We start from the raw sequence: 18042 nt of genomic DNA on the forward strand, positions 1-18042 counted from the left end.
TTTTGATGGCCGAAGATGTCAGGAGTGTCTTCCATATCCCTCTAATGCGTTTCTCTTTGATGTGCCAGATGGTCTCAGAGTCTTCTTCTAGCGGAAAGAGAAACAGGCCTCGCTATCCTCCTCCCTGGGTTCCAGTGACAAATACAGCTTATAGACCGGATGGAGAACGGTCCTGGGGTATTTGGCATGGCAGCTAGGGCAGCAATGGAAAGGCGTCCATTTCATCACCAGCAGGGCATTCTTCGGTGAACCTTGAGGGGATCAAAATGTAGGCCCCATGGGTGAGGCCCTTGAGGTCTACCGGTATAATTTGTTGCTTGTCGATTAAACAACAGTTAACGTTTTATAAACTTTGATACGCAAGTTGGAGTATGCAAGCAAAAACCACATCAACAAGAGCGAGAGTGGAGCACGACTCGAAAAGAGTGTCCAAACCCAACAGTGGAAAGAAAACAATCCAATATTGGGGTCTATGCCCATGTGCATTATCACAAAGAGGAAGAGTCACTATCTCCTGACTTGAAAAACTTCTTTAGAGGAAAACAACTTGATCACATCTGGACCCCACACAAGGTGGCAGGAGTACACAAAACGTGTGTGCGTGTGCGTGATTATATAGATCTATTACCCAGTGGAGAACCGATTCTCCCAAATACCACCTTCAATACAAGGATTTGTGTTTGAACACAACTAGAACCTCAGTATGCTTTCTTTATGATTATGGCCTCCAAACACGAAAAAGTTCTCACAGCGATTGCTATTAGATAATAAAAGGTTGTGCCATGTTGCAAAATTGTAATGATGACAGTCATTTTGCCAAACTATAGAAAAGGTCTCTATTTGCTCATTCTAGCACAAGATCATCACCATGGACATTGTAAGCACCATCCATGGAAAGGCATTTACTTCCACCTTCCCTTGGTGGCAAACTATGTGCAGATTGATTCAGAATACCTACAACTATACACGTTTGTGTTCTTTTCATTTTACACGCCCATTTCAACCCTCAAATTACCACAACTTCACACCCAACCCTAATTTCATGAATGCTGTATTTCGCCCCCCATTTATGGTTGTCTACACTCATAACTATATTTTAACAATAAGGAACATTTTGCGAATGCAGAGTCTGTGAATCGAGGGATGGATCCGTCATGTGTAAACAGTTCTCTTGGCAAAACTATGTGGGATGCAGATGTGTCAAATCTGTGAATGTGGCCCTCCAGGACTTCTGGAAATTAGGAGAATTTTTAATGGATGGTTTTGTTATTACCAAACATAAATTAACAGCAACATATTTATGTAATAGTTGTTGATCCAATAGATTTAATGCAACACAACAGAATCAACCTCTTCATTATTGTAACTTTAAAGAAAGCATGCTTTTTCTACTCATGCACAATGACTTGAAAAAAAAGATACCTCTTCGGGAACACAAATTTGAGCACTTTTCAGAAAAGGACAGCTTTTCCAGGGGCATGTTGCGTGATGGAATGCCGTACGACTGCGTGGCAGATACTGGTGATCTTATATGTGACTCAGAGTGAACAGTTGGTGGTCTTGAGTGTTGGCTTCGAGGAGGGCCTTGTGAAGGTGGCCTGTGAGCAGGAAAAACTTAGGTCAACAATGGACGGCAAAGCAGAAGTTTGAGACAATTCTTTCACAACACATTTGATCAAATGTCAATTTGGATCTAGCACTATATTCAAAAGCATGCGCTACTCAAGTAAGGCAGTGTTAGGCTGAAGGTTCTTGTAGCGTGCAAAAAAAAAAGTCCCACACCCTTAACAAAACCAATTACTATAACCTGCCAGAAACCAGACAAATCAGGAAATATGGGCGTGCTCACTTCAAAAAGTATGTAAACCAGTAATAACTAGAGTATTTTTTTTTATTGCTTAACATTTCTTTCCATTTGTGAAATTTATGAGCATATGTTAAATGAGGAGGAGTGATAGAGTATTAGTACATCAGTGATGTTATAAAAGCAAAACATGGCATAGATAACATGTACACCACTGTGTGTAAATGCACAGAAACCTGTGGTACTGTTGTTACAACACATAACCTGTTTTGGATATGTAAAATGTTTAATCAGGAGGCACTGCTCATCAGCAATGCAATTATTAATAGGGATATCAAATCCTGACTGTATGTGCTTTTGATATGATTAGTCATTGAAAGCGACAGAGCAGGCACCAGTTAGGAAAAAAGGGTAATAAGTTATGGAAAGAAGACAGAGCTCTCGATGGAAACACTTTAACAGATCCTTGAAGACGTTCAGTCACTTTATAAACTTATCAGTAAAAGGTTCAATAAATGTATAGCAACTGCCTGTTCCATATTGCAACAGCCAGTACTTGTTAGGGCTTTTTGCTGTTTAATGATTTTTAAGAATGTCATCCAAAAAGCATTACAAAAGTGACAATGAAAGAGGCACAATGAGATGAGTGAAAACAGTAGAATCTGAATTTTAAACTAAAAACATTATTTAGAGATATCACGGAAAATTACAGTACACATTTTTCAATTAACAATTTACAGAATATGTATTTTGTCACGATTGGTGTACTGCAGTTACGACTGATAAATTAGTGACTGTTCATCATCAGGACTGGTAATTCAAAGTAATTGTCGACGATCTTAAGTGAAAAAACAACAATAAGCAATTCAAACAGCCCACAGCCTGTCACATTGCTAGACAACTATAGATATTTAAAAATTGCTGTCCCACAAACACCTCTTCTCAGCCGTGATGTGGGTTCAGATATTGCAGTACACCATAAATTAAATAAAACGGTTAACAATAGGTGTAAATTCAAGAAAGTACTGTTTGTATAATCTACTGATCCAATTAAGATTATTCCAATACCTAACACGCAGTAAAACATATAGTAAAACGATTACCATAAAACACCTTGTAGCCAAACTGTCAGTGATGAGAGGGTGTACAAACCAAAGGCTGCATAGACAGGTTGCAAATAGCAGGTGTGGACGGTACATAGACTTTGTGTGTTTTGCTTGCCATTTTACGAACTGAACTACATTCTAAACGTTTGCATGGCAAAGGGCCCCAAAATTACCTGCCTAACGTATGTTAATAAGGTAGACTCCATTTGCATGGGGCCATCTTCCCATTTGTGAATCCTATCACCCCAAAATGAGTCTAACTTTTCAATGGTATGCAACCACAACTGAGGTCACAAGCCACTAATACATTTCATGACAAAGGAGGGGATACTCCTTTCAAGCCCTCTCCTAATTGCGACTCAGAACTACAGAACCCTTTGTGAGTCTAAGAATTTTCAGATTCGCAAAACAGGATTTATTACATCTCAAAACACTCTTTTGGGGGTCATAAGCCCTGTGATTTTGCAAATTATAGGCTATGTGTTAGACCTGGCACCTTGGCGTGAGTCTCCCCTTCCACTTTTTGTCGCTGTGCCTCATGTGTTTTTATGGTGTTGGCCGCTCAGAGCACTGTGCCACTGCCAACCAGTGCCACAGTGCAAGTGCTCCCTATTTAAAATGTATATGTTGGTTGGATTCCATGATTGGCTTATTTGGTTTACTGTCAGACCCCAGTAAAGTGCACCAGGAGTGCCCAGGGCTTGTAAATACAAATGCTGCTGGTGGGCTTGCAGCACTGGTTGTGCCACCCACAGAAGCGGCCTAGTAAAATGTGTCTCAGGTCTGCCATTGCAGAACCTGCGTGCAGTCTGGTACTGTCATGCTGACTGGGCAAGTGCACCCACTTCCCAGTCCCTAAACCTTCTCTTAACTTCATATTAGTCACCCCTATGGTAGGCCCAAGGGCAGGGTGCATTGTAAGCATAAGGTAGGACAAGCCCTGATGTGTGTGGCATGTCCTAATAGTGAATTACAGCCATTTTCGTTTTTCACTATTGTAAGGCTACCTGTTCTCCATAGGCCAGAATGGGCTGTTAGAATTGTTACATCCTATGATCCTAACAGACCCAGGGAACATGGTAGAAAATCGAGTTTAGTATGCCTGAACTCAGAATAATAAAATACATCTTTTAGTAAAGTTTATTTTAATATTCTGTGTTTGCAAATACCACTTTTAGAAAGTTGGTATATGCTTGCCTAACCATTTCAGCCCGCCTCTGCTATGATGTGTATCTGCCTGTCTGGTTTGTGTGAGTGACAAGGCTGGGGAAACCCAGAGGGGCAGGGCTAGGTAGCCTGGTGGTGAATGGAGAGACTGACATCCAGATGGGTGGGAGGAGTGCACCTGGACTCTGAATAGGGCTGTGCTCTGCCACCACAATGCTGGCTCCACCTCCTGTGGAGCGGCTGATGTCTCTGCCCGGCACCCTGAATAGAAAGGCAGAGTAATGTCAACAGAGTGCTCAAGAACTGGTTTGGACTGGGCAAAGGCCCCTCTACCCCAGAGGAACAAAGGAATTAGGGGTATAAGTATTGGGACCCTGATCCCAAGAAATTAGATCCTGCTTGACAAGAAGAACCTCTGCCTGAGGAGAAGGAACTGGGAAAGCTGAAAGGAGGAGTACTGTCCCTGACCTGAGGGATTGGCCTGCAGTGGTTGCCTTGCTGCTGGAAGGAGAGGAGAAAGACTACAAAGACTTTATTTCAACTTGTGCTTAAAAGATCTCCAAGGGCTTGTGCTGAGCTTGCCCCCTGAACGAAGTCCCAGGACCAGTGGACTTCACCCCCCAGCTCCCCAGAGTCTTTTGGAAGTGCCTGCTGCTGTTGTTGGGCCTTCTGAGGGACTGCGTGTCGCAAGGAGCTGGAAGCGCGACTCAAGAAGGAGAAGCGTGCCGCCGTCGGAACTGTTGTCGTCGCATCTCGCAAAGGGTGTCGCCGCTGCAGCATCGCATCGAGCAGAAGCGTCTCGCATCATTCCGGAAGTTTCTCGCAACGCCAAAGAAGCGTGTCGCCATCGCAGCCATCTTAGTTGTCGCATTGCACAGCATCAAGAAAAGCGCCTCGCATCCACGGAGAAGCGTGCCGCCGTCGGAGCTGCTGTCGTCGCATCGCGTAAAGGGGTGACGCCACTGCAGCATCGCATGGAGCGGAAGCATCTCGCAAATGTCGGAGAAGAGTGCCGCTGCCAAGGCCGCTGTCGTCGCATCGCGTAAAGGGGTGACGCCGCTGCAGCCGACGCATCAAAACGAGTCTTCTCGCAACATCGGAGAAGCGTAACGCATCTGGAAGATCTTCACGTCTTTATTTCTTTGCACCAAAAAATTCATCGCATCAGCATCGTTGCAACACTTTCGTTGCCCTGCGTGTCGCATCTAAGGTACATTGACTTAAAGTGTCGCATTTAAGAACTTAAGAGAACTAAGCAAACTTCTACCATCTAAGTAACAGTATTGTGTATTTTTGTTGTTTAATGGTCTTGTGGTAACTCTATATAAAGAATCCTTATTTTTAATATAAAAACCTGTGTGGTGTCCATTTGTAGTGTTGTCACTTGGTTACTGTATGTGTTCACAAATGCTTAATCTATAACGCTCTGAGATAAGCCTTGTCTGCTCGCGCCAAGCTACCTAGAGGGTGAGCAGGGGTTATTTTAGGAGTGTAACCCCTTACCCTGACTAGAGGAAAGGTTCCCTGCTTGTCACAAGTACCTACCTGTGCCAACCAGAGAACCCGGATTCTAACAATATGCAATTGTAAAAGTGTTTTAAACATTGAGCCCTTAGTTTCCAGACAACCAAAGTACACTGATTTGCCCAAATTAAATTGAGTCCTGCCCCAAACTAAGGGACTTAAATAAGTTTGTGTTTATTTACTCATTCAGGTTTTCAGATCTGTTTGAGTCTAAGAAAAAATATTACAAAGGAGGTATGGGGCATTAGGAGAATCCTAGACCAGAAGACGTAAACAAAGAAAATAAGTGTGCTAACATGATTTGATGGTGTGAGCAAAGATCCCCATACTAACCCTAAGAGAAAACACTCAAGAAATACCAACTATGACTATGAAACACTTGGCAGAGGGATGGTTGACTCAAAAACACTTTTCTTGAACAAAACCTATCCAATGAGCACCTACAAACTACACTCATACAAACATTCACAAAAAACACCATGTAAGTCCCTTGTAAAGTGGTATACAATATACCCAGGGCCTGAACTCTAAATGCTACTGGTAGGCCTGCACTAAAGGAACAAATTGGCAGAATGCTTAACAATGCAAACATTCACCCCCAGTCACAAAGATCTGGGTTTAATCCATTGTTCTTTTGCTCACCACGCCACCCCAGTCTGGACCGACCTATATGCAAATCAGTCTTGACCCTGCTCCGGAAAAGTTCAGCCCGAATGGCCAAGCCAGGTCCTCCCTGGACCAGAAACAAGCATCCTGGGACTTGTTTTGGGGCATTACCCCTCATCAGCCAGGCTAGCTTAACTCCAGTATAGCAGTGAGCACTGGATCCAAGTCTGGGCAAATCTTTCCCACTAAGGGCGACAAAACCAAAAGAAACAAATGGACGGAATGCCACCCACATAAGTAGTCTTTCAAACCTGTCTCGGGCCTCTGCCATTGCAGGCTCTGTGTGCGCCATTTACCACCTGTTAGAATCCGGGTTCTCTGGTTGGCACAGGTAGGTACTTGTGACAAGCAGGGAACCTTTCCTCCAGTCAGGGTAAGGGGTTACACTCCTAAAATAACCCCTGCTCACCCTCTAGGTAGCTTGGCCCGAGCAGACAAGGCTTATCTCAGAGCGTTATAGGTTAAGCATTTGTGAACACATACAGTAACCAAGTGACAACACTACAAATGGACACCACACAGGTTTTTATATTAAAAAATAAGTATTCTTTATATAGAGTTACCACAAGACCATTAAACGACAAAAACACAATATACTGTTACTTTAGATGGTAGAAGTTTGCTTAGTTCTTTTAAGTTCTTAAATGCAACACTTTAAGTCAATGTACCTTAGATGCGACACGCAGGGCAACGAAAGTGTTGCAATGATGCTGATGCGATGAAGTTTTTGGTGCAAAGAAATAAAGACGTGAAGATCTTCCAGATGCGTTACGCTTCTCCGATGTTGCGAGAAGACTCGACTCGATGCGTCAGCTACAGCGGCGTCACCCCTTTACGCGATGCGACGACAGCGGCCTTGGCAGCGGCACACTTCTCCAACGTTTGCGAGTCGCTTCCGCTCGATGCGATGCTGCAGCGGCGTCACCCCTTTACACGATGCGACGACAGCAGCTCCGACGGCGGCACGCTTCTCCGTGGATGCGAGGCGCTTTTCTTGATGCGGTGCAATGCGACGACTACGATGGCTGCGATGGCGACACGCTTCTTCCTCAATGCAAGACTCTTCTCTTGATGCGGTGTAATGCGTCAGCTACAATGGCGACACACTTCTTCGGCGTTGCGAGACACTTCCGGAATGATGTGAGACGCTTCCGCGTGATGCGATGCTGCAGCGGCAACACCCTTTGCGAGATGCGACGACAACAGCTCCAACGGTGGCACGCTTCTCCTCCTTGAGTCGCGCTTCCAGCTCCTTGCGACACGCAGTCCCTCAGAAGGCCCAACAACAGCAGCAGGCACTTCCAAACAACTCTGGGGAGCTGGGGGGTGAAGTCTGTTGTTCCTGAGACTTCAGCAGGAGGCAAGCTCTATTCCAAGCCCTTGGAGATCTTTTTAAGCACAAGTTGAAATAAAGTATTTTGTAGTCTTTCTCCTCTCCTTCAGCAGCAAGGCAACCACTGCAGGCCAATCCCCCAGGTCATGGACAGTACTCCTCCTTACAGATTTCCAAGTTCCTTCTTCTCAGGCAGAGGTTCTTCTTGTCAAGCAGGATCTAATTTCTTGGGAGCAGGGTCCCAATACTTATACCCCTAATACCTTTGTTCCTCTGGGGTAGATGGGCCTTTGCCCAGTCCAAACCAGTTCTTGAGCACTTTGTTGACATGACTCTGCCTTTCTATTCAGGGTGCAGGGCAGAGACATCAGCCGCTCCACAGGAGGTGGAGCCAGCATTGTGGTGGCAGAGCACAGCCCTATTCAGAGTCCAGGTGCACTCCTCCCACCCATCTGGATGTCAATCTCTCTATTCACCACCAGGCTACCTAGCCCTGCCCCTCTGGGTTTCCCCAGCCCCTCTGGGTTTCCCCAGCCCTGTCACTCACACAAACCAGACAGGCAGATACACGTCATAGCAGAGGCGGGCTGAAATGGTTAGGCAAGCAAATACCAACTTTCTAAAAGTGGCATTTGCAAACACAGAGTATTAAATAAACTTTACTAAAAGATGTATTTTATTATTCTGAGTTCAGGCATACTAAATTCAATTTTCTACCATGTTCCCTGGGTCTGTTAGGATCATAGGATGTAACAATTCTAACAGCCCATTCTGGCCTATGGAGAACAGGCAGCCTTACAATAGTGAAAAACGAAAATGGCTGTAATTCACTATTAGGACATGCCACACACATCAGGGCTTGTCCTACCTTATGCTTACAATGCACCCTGCCCATGGGCCTACCATAGGGGTGACTAATATGAAGTTAAGGGAAGGTTTGGGGACTGGGAAATGGGTGCACTTGCCCAGTCAGCATGACAGTACTAGACTGCACGCAGGTTCTGCAATGGCAGACCTTAGACACATTTTACTAGGCCGCTTCTGTGGGTGGCACAACCAGTGCTGCAAGCCCACCAGCAGCATTTGTATTTACAAGCCCTCAGCACTCCTGGCGCACTTTACTGGGGTCTGACAGTAAACCAAAAAGGCCAATCATGGAATCCAACCAACATATACATTTTAAATAGGGAGCACTTGCACTGTGGCACTGGTTGGCAGTGGCACAGTGCTCTGAGCAGTCAACACCAGCAAAACACATGAGGCACAATGACAAAAAGTGGAAGGGAGACTCACGCCAAGGTGCCAGGTCTTACACCACCATTAGACTTGGCATTTAAAATGACTTAACCAACCCTTAAATTCCCCTTTTACTATACACAAGTCAACCCTAAGGCAGGCCCTAAGTGACTAAGGGCTGGGTACTGTGTAACTAAAAGGCAGGACATGTACTCTTATGTTTTATAGGTCCTGGCAGTAACAAACAGCTACATTCGTTTTTCACTGCTGTGAGGCCTACTACTTGTATAGGCCAGCACTGGGAATTCCCTTATATACTTTAGGTGTTAATTCCTAATCAGAAAGGAGTAGCTTTATTATGTTTGGTATGGTTGGAATAGTAATGATGAATCCTCTTTAATCGTAAAGTTGGATTTAACACTACTATTTTAGAAATACCATTGTTAGGAAGTGGACATTTCTCTGCTCTTTGCTTTGTGTGCCTTGCAGCCCGTCTCCAATCCACGTCTGACCTAGCTAACAGCAACACTTAGTGCACACTCTCTAGACAGCCACAACACAGGAAGGGCTGTGTGTGACAGGGGATCCATCTGCAATAATCTACATACTGATGGCCTTCCTGGGCTGAGAGGGGGAGAGAGGACTCGCATGTGTGAATAGGCTGGGTCCTACTCACAAATAAAAGGCAGATGTAACCCTACTGGTAGTCTTGAGCCAGGGCTGGGCTGAAGGGGATCCTTGTGCACTTCTGAAGGTTCTTGTGAAGTCACCCACTATATCAAAGGCACTTTGGGGTATACATTTTAGAGCTGTGGCCCTATCAAGAGTAGTAAACTACTTGACCTTAAGGAAACTCTGAAGTAAAGACAGCTGCGCAGGAAGGATTGCCACTTTGCTGTGTCTGACTGTTCTCAGAAACTGCTGCCCTGCTTTGCTGTACAAAAGGGGGTGGTGATGGACGGAGCATCAGAACCAATCAAACACTCACACCCAGTCAACAGATCTGGGTTTGATCCATCACCGTTCTTTAGCCCACTCTGCCACCCCAGTTCAGACATGGCCATATGCAAATCAGTCTGACCCTGGGCCTCATGGGAACAGTCCAGCCCGAACTGCCAAGCCATGCCTTCCCTGGACCGGAAACAAGCTTCCTAGGACCGGTTTCTGGCATTTCAGCCGTCTTCAGCCAGGACTGCTTGAATCCAGAGGCACAGGGTCAGACTGATTTGCATATGGCCATGTCTGAACTGGGGTGACAGAGTGGGCTAAAGAACGGTGATGGATTAAACCCAGATCTTTTGACTGGGTGTGAGTGTTTGATTGGTTCTGATGCTCTGTCCATCAACACCCCCTTTTGTACCGCTTTGTTCGCATTAGTTGGCAGGGTATGCTCAGACGTTGAGTCCCTTGCTCACTTTGCCACTGGATTCAAGCAAGCCTGGCTGAAGACGGCTGAAATGCCAGAAACCGGTCCTAGGAAGCTTGTTTTTGGTCCAGGGAAGGCATGGCTTGGCAGTTCGGGCAGGACTGTTCCCATGAGACACAGGGTCAGACTGATTTGCATATGGCCATGTCTGAACTGGGGTGGCAGAGTGGGCTAAAGAACGGTGATGGATCAAACCTAGATCTCTTGACTGGGTGTGAGTGTTTGATTGGTTCTGATGCTCCGTCCATCACCACCCCCATTTGTACCGCTTTGTTCGCCATAAGTTGGAAGAGTTTGCTCAGACTTGTACCGCCCTGCCTGCTGACCTCTGCCTTCCTAAAATAAAGTAAGGAGTAAAACCAGAGTGTCTCCAAGGGCTTTCTGAATTACCCCAATTCTTTCCTGAGGTCTCAGGAACATTCAAGACCTTGTGAGTGGCTAAATCTGAGCCCGTTCCACCTCATGTGAGCATTCTGTGCTACACAACTGCCTGGTGATCAGCAATCAGGATTTACAAGCATTTTCTTTGGTTCTACAAGGACTGTGCTTTCTCCTGTGAGTGCCCAGAGAGCAGCGCATCCCAACTAGTGAGCCTCTGAGAGTCTGCGCTCCTATCACGAGCACTGCAGGAGGCGCTGTTTGCAGGCTAGAACTCGGCACCAGCTGGCGCTTGGAGTCGTTCAGCAGCATGACTCTTCTCCCCAGTACAGCAGGCAGTGTGTGAGGCCCACTGTCGCCCTAGCAACTGAGGACAGAGTTGAGTGGCAGCCAGGTCTCTCCAAAGACCATTAAACAACTCAGACAGTGCCGACATTGAGCTCTACAGGACACCCCTGATGGAGGTGCCTCGCCCAGTTGCTGCGGCAACTACGACGTGCTGTACGTGCCTGCACCTTACCTGCCCTGTGAGCCGCGCCCAAGCCCAACTCCACTGTCAGCGGCGACACCTGCATTTGACCAGGTACTTCCTTGTCCCAGCCCGTGGCTGCAGAGGTGTGTTTAGCTATTTGACTCAGACCCGAGTGGTCCCGACGTTATTTAACAGCACTCCTCGTCATAGGTAAGGATCCACTTTATTAATATCTTCAAGACCACCCCAACAGGGTCATGTTTGACAGAGAAGATGCATATTGACTTCTAAGAGGGCAATTCCTAGTGCATTTCCTCAAATTGCCGTAAAGTCTCTTAAATGAGCCCCGCTGATTTTAAAGCACTGCTTGCTTTATTTAAAAGTGAACGTCTCTGGAAATACTGATCAGATTTTTGTTGTTTTGGTCTTATTTTATTAATATAAAAGCCTACTATTCTTCTAAACCTGTGTGGAGCCTTTTTGTGGTGTATTCATTGTGCTTTGTGTTTTTGCACAAACTCTTTACACATTGGCTCTCAAGTTAAGTCTGCCTGCTCTGCTCCAAGCTACCAGAGGGTGAGCACAGGTTGTCTTTGGTGTGTAACTTACTTGTCCTGACTAGATTAGTGAGTTCGGTCTGGCTTAGGTGCCTACCCTGGCTAACCAGAAGCCACATTTCTAACAGGTGTTCAATTAAAGTGGAATGTGGACCAGTTGTAGATCCGAACTGTAAATACAGATCAAGGGCTTTCCGAAAAATCCTTAAAGAATACTGTGGTGATGTTAGTGAAAGGACAGCATTTGGATTAGCATCCGCGGCCTCTGTTTTTCAAAGAATTCTTGAAAAGGAGTACTGAATGATTTCAAGGGAGTGGTTACTTTCCAAGATGATATCTTAGTGGCAGGAAAGAGTGTGGAGGAACATGACAGAATTATAAATAAGGTTTTGAAGAAACAATAAAAATCTGGTATTGTTGCAAACATGGACAAATGTGTGTTTCAAAAAAATAATGTAGAATACAACCCCGACTAAGTTTGGTTGAAGCCATCTCCCTGGCTACTGCCCCTGACACATGAGCAAATTGCCTCATTTCTAGGTGTATGTAAATTCTATGCTAAATGTATTAAGAACTTTGCTGCTAAAACTCAGAATTTAAAGAACCTTTTAAAGAAAGGAAATCTATATGGGATGAAAACTGACAAAACGAATTCAAGTTGTTCAAAAATATTGTTTCAGCTGGTACTTTAGCATCGTTTGATCCTGCCAGGGAGTATATCTTCACAGTGGATGCAAGCAATTAGGGACTGGGAGCCACTCTTGCTCAGGAGGGAGCTGGCGGTGAAAAAACCATAGGTTTCATATCTGGAGCATTAAGAGAAAATGAGAAGATTTTCTCTGTGATTGAAAAACAACTCTTGGCATGTTGTTGGGAATTGTAACGTTTTAAGTGTTGTACCTGGGAGAAACTTGTCACATTAAAAACAGACCACAAGATCACACTCCTAGGGTAGCGAGGTTGAGTTCAAAATTACTATAATATAATTTCTAAATCAAACACATCCCTAGGGGAAGGAACATTAGAGCGGATTACCTCTCAAGCTCGCCAGTTGGTAAGTGTGAAAATGATGAGAATGTTGAGAATGAAAACGGAGAATGTTGAGAATGAAAACGATGAATGTCTGATAGCTACCGTTGATGTATGCAAAATGTGTGGGTTTTCAGAGAATGAATAGAGTGCGACGGTATTTGAGGATGACATGTTGAAAAACGTTTTTCATTACGCTAAAGAAGGATGGCCCAAAGAGAAACAAGTGTCTAATAAAATTCATTAATTTTGTAAGGTAGCCATGACACAGAATTGCTTCCTCTAAAAAAAAAAAAAAAAAAAAAATGAAAGTGACATTCAGATTAAGGGCACAGCAATGCTTTACCCTAAATTTGGCGATGCTATATATGGATTATTTTGAATAGGCCAATATATTTATTAGCCTGGACCCTTTCATGACTAATATAAACTTTGGAAGCAAATATGTGAAAGATGTGTTTTTTTTTTTTAAATATGGGTAGGTTCTGGTGATAAACTGCATTGCCTAGAGAGTACTGCACTTCTTAAAAAATTTCTCAACTCAAGGAGTTCTACAGTTATATCTCAAAAAGCTGCTCTCTGTAGACAGAACCTTCATTTGTCAATTTAATCACATCAGCGGTGTGTTACAAAAGAGAATAACCTTGCCCTGGATATATGTATTGCACCTAACAAGCTACCGCCTTCTGGAAGGGAGTCCATTCATGCACAACTTTTTAAAGGCGAATAGCCTAATTCCATCATTGTTTGTTAAGATTCAAAGCACTATAATTTCTTATGTTACTCGTGCTTTCAAAATTGCATGATGTTCCTCTCCCCTTTTTAATTGTTGTTTTTAAACTTTTTCTTAGACTTTACTAACCTAAAAATCAGAGTAAATAAATACTTTATTGAAATAAGCACCTCACTTTGAGGCGAGGCACACTAATTAAGTTATTTTCTCTATTAAAGTTCCTCCTTAATTCCTTACAGAATATATTGCCCATCTAGAGGCCTAGAGCTATAGTTACCTCTGCTCTAATCCCAAAACGCAGTTTCAATTTGTAACCTAAAACTAATGCACTAATAGGTTGGTTTTCAAATAAGGAGTCAGAATGGGTCCAAAAAAATAATAATAGGAAAATGGGATTTTTTTTTTGCTTATTACAAAAAAAAGGTTACATTTTTCAAACTTTTTATGTGAGAGCTGGCAGTGGTCCCAGGAACTACAAAACTACTTTCACAGAAAGTTGTACTCCAATTCAATAAGCATCAGGGGGTCCAAAGAAGACCTCTTCCTTTTTTGTAAATAGGGTACCACCCAAACTTGGAAGTCAGTAACCTTTTAATGGTTTGCGACTAGACTTTTGGTTGCAAACCACTGAAATATGTAGTACAGAATTACAATTAAGCAGGGATGCCCACAACATGTACCTTCCAAATGCCAATGTGGTATCCATTTGCAGACCCAATTTAAGAGTATGTAATAATACTAGAGTTGCAAACTCCGAATCTGAGTGTTTACAATTGCTGTACGTCCGACCCACAGATTTTACATCATCTTATTACTGAAGGCTTGTTCATAAAATCTTTAACTAGTAATTTTTTTACTGCATGTTTGTTTTCAGTACTATAAATCCCACATGAAGATGTAATATTGCTTAATTGGGTTTGTTGACTATTTAAACTTTACCGAATTGTGTTTTATCCTGGTTTTAACCAATGGTGTGCAACTCTTTCAGAACCCACACCTAGGCTGAGAAGAGGTTTCACGCAGGGCCACACGTGTATTCAGTTGTGTAGGCATGTATAATTCATTTAGGGCCTGTATGAATTACCTATTCCTATTTTCTCTTCAGAATGATGACAGTTAACTTGTATTACCAGTCCATACGGTGACCTGATCCAGTTAATGACTTACAGATTGAAACGTTGACAATCCAAACTCGAAAGATTGCCTATTATGTGGATTCTGTAATATTTTTGCTATTTTACATTAAACTTTTATGGTTTACAAATAGCACATTGTCATTCTGCTGCTTATATAATATGTCACTGTTTTTATTACTATGGTTCTTGAGTAATGTTTTTATTCATAATTACAATGCAATACACCGGAATAAATATTGGCTCTGTACTATGAAATAGGTCATTCTCGTACACACATTAAACCTTTTACTGACACATATACAGTAACAACGTTTTTAAAAGTAAGTTGAGGGCAAACTATTTTCTGCTCTACTTTGGTAAGATTGGGGCATCCCTAACGGGTTACTTGGATTATCAAAGGTCCTGCAGGGAAACGCATAGGTTGTTTAAACAAGCATTGGCATAGCCAATAGGTCTCGTCTTTGGGACAATATAAGTGTTGAGCCATGCAACAGTTGCATAACTAAATACTTATAAGGTCCCAAAAGCGAGACCTATTGGCTATGCAAAGCGGCCCTGCGGCCGCGAAAGTGATTGCGATCACGATCAAACATCAAACCGCGAAAGTGAAAGTAATCGCGGTAAAGCGCGGCGCGCGCGCGCACATGCACTGTAGCTTTAGGCTGGCCTGGTAGCACTTTTTGGAGCCCTCTCAATAAGTCTCGCCAGACCAGCGCATGCGCTGGGTCAGGCGAGACCTAAAAACGGGGAAGAAGTTGTGAAAGGGACGAGAATCAGCTCTAAATGAATTTAAATATAAGCGTACCATTGCCCGGATATTTTGCATCTGCATCTATTATCAAAATTGGATATATTGCGGGCTGACCGATACAGTCCCCGCAGGGGACCCTTATAAGAGGGCGGCCCCTTTAGTGCCACAAGATGGCACACTGGGCAGCATAGTCTTTTGGCCAGAGACCCCTGCTGGGGTCCCCCACGTCACTTCCAGCCGGTGGGGGGGTTCAGGGAGAGGTATATAGTCCTCCACCGCCACCCTGGCGGCCTCTTTGTCCCCTCGCCCTGACGCCGACTCAGTCCTGTCCCCAGGAGCTGCCTACTATCGCGGTGAGTGATTTCCCCCCCCCCCACCTACCCCGAGGCTGGGTTGCTCAACCCGGCTTCGGGTGTGGCAGCGGTCTGCCAGTGAGGCGGGGAGGGACAGCTCCTGGAGGGCTATGGTGCGGCACCCCTCCATTCAGGGCAAGCTCTATGCTGACTGGGTAGGGGGCACAGAGGTGGAGGTACGCGGTGTGCTCCTGAGCCTCGGGCGTGCGGTCGGACGGGAGAGGATGTGGTCCGTCGGCTAGTCTGCCGACTTTGGTTCAGGAAACCAGGGTTCGAGCCTCGAGGTCGCGTCCACATCCTGTGATTCTTGGCAAACCAGTTAGTTATCTCCCCGACCCTGAATATGTAATGTTAAACGGCGCTTATGTACAGCGCTCCAGTCGTCCCTGAATACGTAATGTTAATACGGCGCTTATGTACAGCGCTCCAGTCGTCCCTGAATACGTAATGTTAATACGGCGCTTATGTACAGCGCTCCAGTCGTCCCTGACTACGTAATGTTAATACAGCGCTTATGTACAGCGCTCCAGTCGTCCCTGAATGTGTAATGTTAATACCGCGCTTATGTACAGCGCTCCAGTCGTCCCTGACTGTGTAATGTTAATACGGCGCTTAGGTACAGCGCTCCAGTCGTCCCTGAATGTGTAATGTTAATACGGCGCTTATGTACAGCACTCCAGTCGTCCCTGTATTTGTAATGTTATTACGGCGCTTATGTTCAGCGCTCCAGTCGAGTTCGCGCTATATAAAAGATGCATAAATAATTGTTGTGGGCCCACAAGTCCTGTGGGCTGATTGTGTTTGGCCCCGGGGGTGTCTAGTTGTGGTGGGGGCTGCTCCAGCTCGGGAAGCAGCAGGGAGAACAGGCTGTGCCTCTCGGGTGCCCTGTGGCTCGCTTTCCGCCTGCGCACGCCTACCACCTTCCGGGGTTCTCCAATGTGGAGTCCCTAGCGTTCGCCCCCGCGCTCCATACCTCGAGTCGAGTCGCGCCAGAGACGTTATCCAGCGGGGCAGTCCTGCCGTCTACTGGGTCGGACTCGCGGGCGGGCCTAGTCTAGGCTCAGCTCCGCGATTTTTTGGACCAGCAGCGCGCCGGACTCAAAGCGCAGGCAGATCGGCAACAGGCCCCCCCCAGGGGGCTTTTCTGCCATTCTGGCCCGAGCTCCGCTTGGGGGCCCACGAGGCGGCCCGTTGCTACGGCGGGACAGGCCGTGGGGGGCCTTTGTTGTGGAATGGCAACTTTTCAAGTTAAGTTTGGAAGTTAAGCAGGGTCGGGCCCGGTTAGCACTTGGATGGGAGGCCTGAATGGGAACACCAGGATGCTGGAGCCTTTGCTACGAGTTTAGGCCCATTTTATGCAGTCAAAATAGGATCGTAAGGCAGGCAGCGCTGGATTACTGGGGTCTCCCCTAAAACTGCGAATTTTGCTATCTTTGCGCATTTTGTAGGCAGAAAAATGTAATATGTAATTTAGGGACGCTATGTCATGCGCTTGTTCAAGGTTGGTTGTGAAAACCTTCATTTACAGTCAGTTGCAGTTTTGGAAGTTGGAGTATAATGTGCAAGTTTAAAGGACTGTCCTTTCATGCACCAGTCCTCATTCCACAGTCAGCAAGTGAAGGCCGTTGCTTACACCAGGGATTTTAATCCCAACATAAAATCCTACACCCACCACAGGCTGTTTTAGTGCGGGGTGGGGAGGTGGGAGCAGCTCGTGGCAGTTACCCCCCCCCACCCAAAAAAAAAAAGACGTACAGCACAAAGGGCCCTCCCGTTTATGGTGCTTTTCTGCTGTGGCACGATCGCTTGTAGGGTTTGGTTCTCTAACTCTGGCATCGTCTGATCGCGACATGCTTATGCTCACGAAAAAGCGCCTCTCAAAATCGGTGTATTAACACTTGTTACACAGAAAGTATGGAAATGTTACTATTTGCAATCCTTTACTTCGGCAGCTATCTTCAATGTTTGATCCCTTTCCCTGCCACTGCCATCCACAGTTGAATGACAGACCCAGTTAACAGCAGTTACAAATTACGCGAGCAGTATGAAGCGATTTACGAATGTTCAGCAGCAATAGCAGCCAACAATTTTAATCGGGAAGTCGGTGCTTCCCCCCAGTAGCCAAAGGCAAATGCAGCATTGCAGCTTACAATGTAAACGGGTAAAAACAATGTTCACGGCAGGTATGATGTACTTGCTGCATCATAAGCAGTATTGTCTGTCAGCGCGCTCAAGTGAAAGTTTGCAATATTATTTACAAGCTCAGTTGCTGCTTATTTATCTTATGCAACTACCAACCATTGACAAAGCCAACAACCCTGACGTGTCGGGTATGATGTTCTTGCTGGATCATATATCCGCATGCAATGAC

General features: G+C 45.1%; 1 protein-coding gene across 2 annotated transcripts in view; it reads right to left on the reverse strand.

Moving 5' to 3' along the window:
• Positions 1-18042, reverse strand: part of LOC146822742 (MARVEL domain-containing protein 3-like) — a 176123-nt gene that overhangs the window by 83872 nt on the left and 74209 nt on the right. For both annotated transcript variants that reach the window (XM_085606928.1, XM_085606929.1), the window contains exon 3: positions 1423-1598. In XM_085606928.1, coding sequence (XP_085463054.1) covers positions 1423-1598 — 176 coding nt within the window. The remainder of the gene's footprint in view (positions 1-1422; positions 1599-18042) is intronic.

The sequence above is a fragment of the Triturus cristatus genome, chromosome 5_2, assembly GCF_964204655.1.
Source record: "Triturus cristatus chromosome 5_2, aTriCri1.1, whole genome shotgun sequence".
Taxonomy (NCBI): domain Eukaryota; kingdom Metazoa; phylum Chordata; class Amphibia; order Caudata; family Salamandridae; genus Triturus; species Triturus cristatus.